At 40.5% G+C, this 10832-nt stretch overlaps 2 protein-coding genes across 2 annotated transcripts; both read left to right on the forward strand.

Moving 5' to 3' along the window:
* The first annotated feature begins 621 nt into the window (after window positions 1-621).
* Window positions 622-4541, forward strand: mrpl53 (mitochondrial ribosomal protein L53). Its single transcript, XM_033637776.2, has 3 exons — window positions 622-757; window positions 3082-3194; window positions 4350-4541. The coding sequence occupies exons 1-3, from the start codon at window positions 663-665 to the stop codon at window positions 4466-4468; spliced, it is 327 nt and encodes a 108-aa protein (XP_033493667.1). The 5' UTR covers window positions 622-662; the 3' UTR covers window positions 4469-4541.
* A 3200-nt stretch (window positions 4542-7741) lies between these two features.
* fabp4a (fatty acid binding protein 4a) lies at window positions 7742-9284 on the forward strand. Its single transcript, XM_033636468.1, has 4 exons — window positions 7742-7898; window positions 8117-8292; window positions 8385-8486; window positions 9009-9284. The coding sequence occupies exons 1-4, from the start codon at window positions 7826-7828 to the stop codon at window positions 9060-9062; spliced, it is 405 nt and encodes a 134-aa protein (XP_033492359.1). The 5' UTR covers window positions 7742-7825; the 3' UTR covers window positions 9063-9284.
* The last annotated feature ends 1548 nt before the right edge of the window (window positions 9285-10832 follow it).

Genomic DNA, 10832 nt, shown 5'->3' on the forward strand with positions numbered 1-10832 from the left:
AAAAAACCCCTAAAATATCATTATCATCACCATAATCATTACCACCATGGATTTTTGTATTTGTTAAGCCTGCATGACTCAGATATGATCCAATTTAATTCAAAGAGCCCAATATCACAAATCATAATTTGCCTCAGAGGGCTTGACAGCATATAACACCCCTCTGTCCTTGGACCCTCACAGCTGATAAGGAAAAACTCCCCCAAAAAACCCTTTAACAGGTTAAAAAAAGGTGTGTACAGAACATAACAGATCAAATAATAGACGTACAGTGAAACATATGACCAAATTATATATTAAGACAGGGAAAGACAGAGAGAAAAAGAGAGACAGAGAGATATGCACAGCAAACAGTGATGACAATAGCTACAATAACATTAATTTTAGTAATAATATTGTAATAGTAATAGTATAGTATATTGTGGTAGTATGTATAAGTATATATGTGTATGTGACAACAATAATCATATATGTACAATAATAATTGAATAATAGTTCAATTTATGTCTATATGTGCCAATTAATGACATATTTATTCATTATTTATATCAACATCCCAGTCCACTACGTCACACTGCTGTTATTGATCCTCTGCCGCCCTCTAGTGGCCCACACGAGACGCGCTGCAATCTCCGCTGAGGTCAGAGGTCACAGCAGAAAACATGGCGGCTTCCAGCAAAGCGCCCGTGGTGCTGAAGGCTGTGAAGAAAATAGCGATTCAGTTTTGTCCGTTTGAGACTAACGTCCGGTCCACACGGTAAGAAGTGTGTGTTTTATGTCTTGTTGTGTCGGAGGGTCGTTTGTGTGTCACTGTACTGCGGGTAAAAGCCGTAATTTGATAATGAACTGGTGGTTAAGGACGCTGTTTCCAAACAGAAGTCACCCTCAGGACATTATATCAACAGCTTCAGTCTGTAGGCTGCGTTTTATTTAACTTATAACGTGTTATTGTCTAATTAGGAGGATTAATAGAAGGGTGTGTGGTTGTTAAGAATACCTACGACAGGTATTTCCCGTACCGAGCTTTCTACAGTAACGTTACTCCTGTTATACCTAATACATACTCTTCCCTGCATTGCTTCCCTAATGAAGGAGGATGCCTTTATTTTAGTTCAGCTAAATCCCTTTAATACTTATCTACCAAACGGATTTACACAGTATACGAAATTATTCGTCTTCAATTTAAATATTTAAATATTTGGTCGAAAATAAAATGTAAAAAGCTTTAAATAGCGCCTCTGCAGACCCACCAGTAGTGAAAGAAGTACTCAGACCTTTCACTTTAAAGTAGAAATACCACAGACTAATACTCTTTTAATCTAACTTAAGTAAAAGTATAGATGTAACAGCTTCAATATATACCAAAAGTAAAAGTAGTCATCATGCAAAATGGCTCCTATCAGAATAAAAGATATTGTATTCCTGAACTGTAATTATTGATGCATTAATATGAGCATCACTTTAATGTTGGAGCTTGTAAAAATCAAGGGCATAATAATAATAATTTTAATTGCTTTATATGCTGCTGGAGAGTTTAATCTAATACGTCATAGCTGATTAGTTCAATTATATTTACTAGCTCTGAAATAAATGCAATGGAGTAAAAAGTACAATATTTCCCTCCTAGATGTAATGAAGTCAATCATAAGTACCTCAATATCGTACTTAAGTACAATACCTGAGTCAGTGTGTTAGTTAAATTCCACCAGTGGGACCTACACGTGTGTTTTACCTTATCCTGGCTCATTAGCAGTAGTGAAGGAAGCATTCAGAGTCTTTACTTAAGTAAAACTACTAATACCACATAGTAAATACTCTGTTACAAGCAACAGTCCTGCATTTAAAATGACACTTCAGTAAAAGTAAATATAATCAGGAAAATGTACTTAAAGTAAAGTACACAATGCAGAAAAAAATATAAAAAACAACAACAAATAAAAGTGCTCAAAATGGAAAAAAAAAATGAAAATGAAAAGCAGCAAATCTTAATATTTGAGAAGCAGGTATCGTAAAATGCTTTACCTGAAAAGTGAATCAAATGATTGACACTCAGTTATCAGTCGACTAAATGATTAATCGACTGACTGACTGACTGTCTGCATAAACTTTTACAAGGCAAGGCAAGGCAAGTTTATTTGTACAGCACATTTCAGCAACAAGGCAATTCCAAGTGTGCTACATAAAACATACATCAAGTAAAAGCAATAAAGGCAACATAAAAGGACATTCAATACAATCAGAAAGAGTTACATTGGAAATCAAATAGTACAATTAATTAAAAAGAGTTTAGTTAGAAAGAATAAGTTACAGTGCAGTGTGAGATAATAATCAGAAGCCTCAAGTTTGATTTAGTAATAGGCAGCAGCAAACATAAAAGTCTTCAGCTCTGATTTAAAAGAACTGAGAGTTGCAGCAGTTGCAGTTTTCTGGGAGTTTGTTCCAGATATGTGGAGCATAAAAACTCAATGCTGCTTCTCCATGTTTGGTTTTGACTCTGGGGACATAAGCTCTTCATATGTTTTATAGGCAAAAATCTTAATATTCAAAGTAACTAAAGCTGTCATATAAATGTAGTGGAGTGGAAAAGTACAATATTTGCCTCTGGGATGTAGTGGAGACAACATAATTCTCAAGTGAGGTACAAGTAGCTCAGATTTCTAATTAAGTGACATTTCACCTCTGCTAATGAGGGTGCTCAGGTTAAAGCTGGACTGAGCTTTGCTGGAATTATACAGTAACCAAACTTCATCGAGCAATAACAATAATAAAGGTGTAGCTTCTCCCATCATAGGGTGCAAGAAAATGCAGAGGATGTTAGTAAAGCACGGTCTACACAGCCCCACACAGTCCGCAGATGAGGTGTAATCAAGCAGAATAAGAGACCTGTGTTGGTGTGCAGAGCTGTTAAACTTCTCGTTATCCACCATGTGTAATGGTGTAGAGGAAGAAGCTGATGTGTGAAATATCAAAATGAAATGAAATAAATACAAGCACCTCAACATTTTACTGAGTACGGTACTTAAGAGAATGCACTTTCTATCTCTGCTGTAATGTAATCAATATGGTCCTCTTGTCCCACAGGGAGTTTCTGCTTCGGGTGGGCTCAGAGAGGGTCAGATCTACCAACATGAACTGTGAGGTGGTATCGGTGGTGAAACATGACAAGTCTGAACCCATAGTGGATATTACTTATGGTGAGTATTACCTGCCCACATACACACCAAACTGACATCAACAAACAAGTGGCGACGAAGGCAGACTGTGTCGCCTCACTAACCCTCTGTCCCAGCCAAAAAGTTGCACTTGAACACACCACAAAGACTACAGCTAGCGGCCAACTAGTATGTACGTTCTGTGCCTGTGTGAAAGGAAATAGCTCTCCACACCAGCAGGCGGCAGTAGTCTGTATCTGTCATTCAAAAAGGGAAACCCGAAGACAAGCAGGATGCTCTGAAGCTGCCTGTTAGCCAGTTAGCACATAAAAGAACAAATGATGTTTACTATGTACTTGCGAACAATGACACAGACTATGAATCATTTCTGCTAAAGAGCGCACCATAAATAGTCTCACCCAATATTATACTCTTGACTTCAGTCGTCTCCTTACTTTTCTCACCTCCCGTTTCTCTTATCATGCACTGAGCTGAACTGCCAATCAGAGTGATTTCATTCACCGGCAGGCTCTGCTGTCTCCGGTGCCAATTCACGTGCCGAATCAGCTGGGAAAAAAGCCAACTAGTGCCAACTAGTGCCAACGGTGCACGACACACCACAAAAGTTAGGGTGACAGACACTCACAGACTGCCTAACATCGACCAACTGCTGTTGTTGGCTTTGTGTTAGAGGGCCCTTAGGGGTTATCCACCTAAGAAGTTCACTTGAGTCAGTGCTTGAAGACATTTGACCTGTTTTTATTTCTAATCACAGTCGGTCCAGGTCCTTTTTAAAGAGTCCCTTGGGATGTTGTATAAGTTGAGAGGTGATCTATAGATAAATGACCTTGATCCTAGTGGTGCAGTGGTGGGTGTTACTTCCTGCTGATTAAACACAGGAAGAGGTGACTTTGTACATGCAGCACAATGCCTAGTGTACAATCCAGGACAGCGCAGTCTGGTCTGTGAGTTCCACGCTGATGTCGTTACTGCGTGATATTACTCAAACACAATGAGTCAAGTGCTTAGTAGAAATGTCTGCCCCAGGTCAGCTGAACATTGTACGGATGTTGCCCATTGTGTGTCGCTTGACTTCTGCTCAGAGTTAACTTTTCACCTTCTTGCTTCTTGTATAGAGAGATCAGTCATTGTGTCATCATGAGTCACCTCATGTGTCCTTGTCTTTCTTTACCTCAGTGGATGGAGAGAAGCTGGTGTTGAAGGGAGCGTGGCTGACCAGCAGTGAGATGCTGAATGCATTTCAGTCAATGTGCAAAGCCAAGGATGCACAGACAAACATCGCAGCAAAAAAATAATGGTCCCCATGTTAGATATATCTGTGTTGTACTGTCTTGGATGTATATAATTAAAGTGTTTGATTTAAATGTGGTGGTCTGGTGTACATCGTCATTTATTCACTTAGGCTGCTCACTTAATTTGGACAAGCATCCTCCTCCTCCATCATCCAAGCATCAGATCCTACCAGATGTCCTTCACTGTCTCCTGTCACACTGAAAAAAGGATTGCCCCCTCTTGTCAAGGTGAAATAGTTGTAGCATTAGCTCCATCGGCTATGCTAACATTCTCCATATTAAAGACATCAGCTGAAATGCTTTAACTGCTATAACATGTGCTGCCATCAGCACAGGGTCATGGTGTGTCCTTGCATAATGTGCCATTTTCCTGATAAAAGAGATCATTCCAGAGATAGAGAGAACATTATGCAAGCTCCAACCTTTGACACGTCAGGCTTAAATGTAATTTGGCACAGTTTTAGATGCAGCCCCACTGAATAGGAAAAAAACCATTCATCCAGCCACAGATAACTGAAATCCTGTCCCCTCTGCTAGCCAGGCTTCGTTCCATTAGCATCTGTAGCTAAATGAGGTTTATCTATGGATGGATTATTATTACATTCATGGTTTTCTCATAAAAATGTCTTTAAATCCCTTTCTCTGACAAGATGAGTCATGTTCCTGATGAGGTTTATCATTCAAATTCTAAGCTAAATATCTTTGTATTCCAAGAATATAATGCAATGCTTTAACTTATTCTTGTAACTAAAGTAAAAGTAGTAGCTTAAGTAATGTATTAATGCCTTATACATAAGTTATGAGTTATTAATAGGAACATTATGGATTATGAAATTGTAAAGAATTCCAATAGCTTGTTTAATACAGTTATAAATGCACCTTTTCCATTATTAAATACAAATGGGGTTCTCACTTTGGAACAAGCCATGAAGACTGTAATATTTACTGACATTCATAAATCATTAATAAGGAAGTAAAGAATTTAATCATCAAGTCTGCCACTGCAAATGATAAGTTGTTGTGATTCATGGATTGGTTACTGCACGGCCCAGGCCCAGGGGCCCAAAGTGTCAGGGAATCCCCCCCCCCCAGCCCAACTGGTTAATAAACTACCATCAAAATGTGTTTGAATGCGTGTAATTGCTTTATAAAGCATTTGTAAATAAAACTATGTATACACCAATTATCAATAATATATATATATATATATATATATATATATATACAGTACAGGCCAAAAGTTTGGACACACCTTCTCATTCAATGCGTTTTCTTTATTTTCATGACTATTTACATTGTAGATTCTCACTGAAGGCATCAAAACTATGAATGAACACATGTGGAGTTATGTACTTAACAAAAAAAAGGTGAAATAACTGAAAACATATTTTATATTCTAGTTTCTTCAAAATAGCCACCCTTTGCTCTGATTACTGCTTTGCACACTCTTGGCATTCTCTCCATGAGCTTCAAGAGGTAGTCACCTGAAATGGTTTCCACTTCACAGGTGTGCCTTATCAGGGTTAATTAGTGGAATTTCTTGCTTTATCAATGGGGTTGGGACCATCAGTTGTGTTGTGCAGAAGTCAGGTTAATACACAGCCGACAGCCCTATTGGACAACTGTTAAAATTCATATTATGGCAAGAACCAATCAGCTAACTAAAGAAAAACCAGTGGCCATCATTACTTTAAGAAATGAAGGTCAGTCAGTCCGGAAAATTGCAAAAACTTGAAATGTGTCCCCAAGTGGAGTCGCAAAAACCATCAAGCGCTACAACGAAACTGGCACACATGAGGACCGACCCAGGAAAGGAAGACCAAGAGTCACCTCTGCTTCTGAGGATAAGTTCATCCGAGTCACCAGCCTCAGAAATGGCAAGTTAACAGCAGCTCAGATCAGAGACCAGATGAATGCCACACAGAGTTCTAGCAGCAGACCCATCTCTAGAACAACTGTTAAGAGGAGACTGCGCCAATCAGGCCTTCATGGTCAAATAGCTGCTAGGAAACCACTGCTAAGGAGAGGCAACAAGCAGAAGAGATTTGTTTGGGCCAAGAAACACAAGGAATGGACATTAGACCAGTGGAAATCTGTGCTTTGGTCTGATGAGTCCAAATTTGAGATCTTTGGTTCCAACCGCCGTGTCTTTGTGAGACGCAGAAAAGGTGAACGGATGGATTCCACATGCCTGGTTCCCACTGTGAAGCATGGAGGAGGAGGTGTGATGGTGTGGGGGTGTTTTGCTGGTGACACTGTTGGGGATTTATTCAAAATTGAAGGCACACTGAACCAGCATGGCTACCACAGCATCCTGCAGCGACATGCCATCCCATCCGGTTTGCGTTTAGTTGGACGATCATTTATTTTTCAACAGGACAATGACCTCAAACACACCTCCAGGCTGTGTAAGGGCTATTTGACCAAGAAGGAGAGTGATGGAGTGCTGCGGCAGATGACCTGGCCTCCACAGTCACCGGACCTGAACCCAATCGAGATGGTTTGGGGTGAGCTGGACCGCAGAGTGAAGGCAAAGGGGCCAACAAGTGCTAAACACCTCTGGGAACTCCTTCAAGACTGTTGGAAAACCATTTCAGGTGACTACCTCTTGAAGCTCATGGAGAGAATGCCAAGAGTGTGCAAAGCAGTAATCAGAGCAAAGGGTGGCTATTTTGAAGAAACTAGAATATAAAACATGTTTTCAGTTATTTCACCTTTTTTTAAGTACATAACTCCACATGTGTTCATTCATAGTTTTGATGCCTTCAGTGAGAATCTACAATGTAAATAAAGAAAATGCATTGAATGAGAAGGTGTGTCCAAACTTTTGGCCTGTACTGTATATATATATATATATATATATATATATATATATATATATATATATATATATATATATACATATATATATATATGTATATATATATATAATAAATAATGGTTAGCATTTACTTACTACACCTCCCATGAGGCTTTGTCATTGTGCTACTGGCTTAAGACTGATGGGATATGTTGTTGGTGCATGCTAACAAAATAACCATTGTTTGCCTTGGTTACAATGCAGAGAGGTAACAGAGCTCATTCAGCTCACAATATAAACAAAACAAACATGAAACACTTTTGGGGAGAATCAATTTTAAACACCCATTCATGGAGAAAACACATTTAGTCACACACACTCAGCAAGAGGGTCTTGAGGCGGAAATCAGCGTGACGTAGCGGGCTGTGATTGGTTGCTACCGCGTCGCTTGATGTCGGGCTGGCCCTTTAAAACCGAGTCAGTTCCCACAGTGGAGGAGAGTTGAAGCCAGAGTCACTCCGCTCGTTGTTGTCCAGGATATCACACCAGACACTGCAAAGATGGTCGAGAAGTTTGTCGGGACGTGGAAGATGATTTCCAGCGAGAACTTTGATGACTACATGAAAGCTATTGGTAGGAGAGGGTGTGGGTTTGAGATGGGGTAATTGGGGATTTAATGTAACTTCTGCTTATTTTTTAAAAGAAATGTTTGTGCAGTATTTAAAATGTGTGATAGGAATAATCTTAAATTGCATATAAAAAATTAAATTGCATATAAAAAATTAAATTGCATATAAAAAAAGTGCAGTTGATTTAATGCATTTTAATGATGCTGCCCTCTGGCTGTGCAGGTGTGGGATTTGCGGTCCGGCAGGTGGGCAATCGGACCAAGCCCAATCTGGTAGTGACCGTGGACGATCAAGGGACTGTATGTATGAAGTCTCAGAGCACCTTCAAAACTACTGAAATCAAGTTCAAGCTCAACGAGCCTTTTGAGGAGACGACCGCAGACGATAGGAAGACAAGGGTTAGTGACTGTGATCAGAGGGAAAGTACAATTACAGCCTGACTCTGTTCTGTGCTGGAGCTGAAGGCTTGTCTGTGTTGTGTGCCCTGCAGACCGTGGTGACTCTGGAGAACGGCAAGCTTGTGCAGAAACAGTGCTGGGATGGGAAAGAGACGAATATCGAGAGGGAGGTTACAGATGGGAAATTGATAGCGGTAAGGATTTTGATTTTCATGAGGTGTTTTTTAATTAAACCAGGTAACTTGGAAGTCACTCAGCGCCTCTGCAGCTTTTCAGTGCTTTAAAATAATGTATGCAGTGGTCTGTGAAGTACTTTATTGCTCATGAGCATGTTTGCATTTCAATAAATAAATTGTTTTAATAATAGGCTGCAAATGTGATGTGTTCATGACCAGCTCTTCCCACCACTCCTGTGCCCACATTCCACTTTAGAGTAAGAGCAAACATGTATTTTAGGATGAAATTGCAGTTAAAAATTATAAATATTTCCTTACATGGAAGAGGGAGATTGCAGTTAGGCTACATCACAAGACATTAAAGGATATTTAAAAGGACAAACACCTGAGAACCATAGGCACTCCACTAAGAGTATACTGCAAGGTTAACTGCACGTTATAGCTGCAGCCTTAATTCTTCCACAAACTCAAAGCACATGCAGGAATTCACTCTTTTGCCAACCCTTTGTAACCCTCACACCACACCTCTCTTTCCCTCAGAAATGCATAATGGGAGAAGTGATTGCAGTGAGGACGTATGTGAAGGAGGTGTGATGCGGTCCCCCCTCAGCCCACCCCAGTTGGATGCATTGCTGGATAACAGGCTCAGTTCAATGAGCGTTAATACCGAAGCAAAGTTCTGCTCCCCCTATTCTTTATCTTCGCTGTGTTGCCAAAATCAAATTTCTGTGCCTCTGTTCTCCAACATGACACATTTGGTTTCATTTGGAATTATTGTGGTGATTTAAATAAAAACAATTGAAACACCTGTCAAAATGGCGTCTCTGTGGGTTCACTGAATGTTAACTGCTGGTTTTGCTGTGTTCAATAATGAAATTCTTGAAAGCAGTTCAATCATTATTGCATACTGAGGAATGCTGTTAAAAAAGGTGCTCTTATGGGAACATACCACCCAATCTGACAAGCTGATTTCCGGCTTCAATCCTTTATTCCCATGCTTGGTGAGAGTACTGTAATTATTCCACGTGCAATCAATTTTCCCAGCTACTTTGGCTCGTACAGTTCATGCTTCCTTATTTTGGTCAGAGGACAAAAGCAAACACATTCCCTGCGTCAAGGTCAAGATGTAAAAGTCAGCCATCAGATGATATATGATGCGTACTGGCAGGGGACTCCGTGAGGAATGTGAACTTCTTTTGGAAGTATCGAGAGCATCGTGCAGAGAGGTCAGTGAGGAAATGTGTCCCCTCTTCCTTTTTGGGAGGCTGAACATTTCCCATTGCACATGAAGTGGCAGCTTTGTGTACATGGGGAAACTAAAAGCATTATGGGTTATCCCCACAGATGTCCCCACCCTTTGGCCGCTGGTCAAGACCATGTGTTTCTGTGTTGGGGGGGGGGGGGGGGATTGTTCCAGAACCGACGACCACTTTCCCATGACAGGAAAGGGGAGACGATAGCACTGATTGGACCTAATGGCCAAAACAGCTGAAACAGGTGGAATTGTGGGACAACACTCTTGTTCCCTTCTGCGTGGACAATGGTAGAGGCAGTAGTTGAGGACGCACAGTGTTTGAACTTTTGGGGGGAGATGCCAAGTGAATGAGGACATCACAGTGAACGGCTAGCAAAGGTCACCAGTGTAGAGTTGTGTCATCAGCCATGTTTTAATGCCTTGAAGACATTTCACTGCAGCTGAGGAGACATTTGGTAACTGCTTTTGTTATCTAACTTGGCTCTCTGCGAAATAACACACAGCACTGAATAAGTTCAAGGAGGTGCAATTGTCTTTATACACTTAAAGGGGCTACTTTGGTACTGGGAGGCAACAGGGTTCCCCCCAAACAGGTTGTTCTGAGCATGCCACAAACTCTACAAGCAATCCAAAATGGGATTCTCTTTTGTCTTTGTTGGACATAAGGAAATGAGAACTGTGGTAAGGGCCCGAAGAGTAAAAAACAACAACCTAGAATTACCACCTCGCCTCCGCAAACCAGTCAACTTGCAGTTACACCTTATATCCATACGTTTCCAGACTCATATGTAGCCATGACGGTTGACGGTGCTTTTAAATATGAATGTTGCTGCAAAGAAGCTACATATTCTAAAACATAAATGCTTTACTCACATCTTCAACCCAGCAGCACAAAAGAGTAATCACCACAGTATCAAAGTGGACACATCAAGATTAGAGTCACCATTTTAGTATTCTGATCAAATGTCTCTCCGTCTGGGGTGCCGGTGACTTAGTGGATAGAGCAGGTGGCCCATGTACAGCGGCCCAGGTTCGACTCCAGCCTGTGGCTCTTTGCTGCATGTCATTAACCCCCCCCCCTTTTCACGCTTAACTGTCCTATCTATAAA

This window comes from Epinephelus lanceolatus, chromosome 16 (genome assembly GCF_041903045.1).
Source record: "Epinephelus lanceolatus isolate andai-2023 chromosome 16, ASM4190304v1, whole genome shotgun sequence".
Classification (NCBI taxonomy): domain Eukaryota; kingdom Metazoa; phylum Chordata; class Actinopteri; order Perciformes; family Serranidae; genus Epinephelus; species Epinephelus lanceolatus.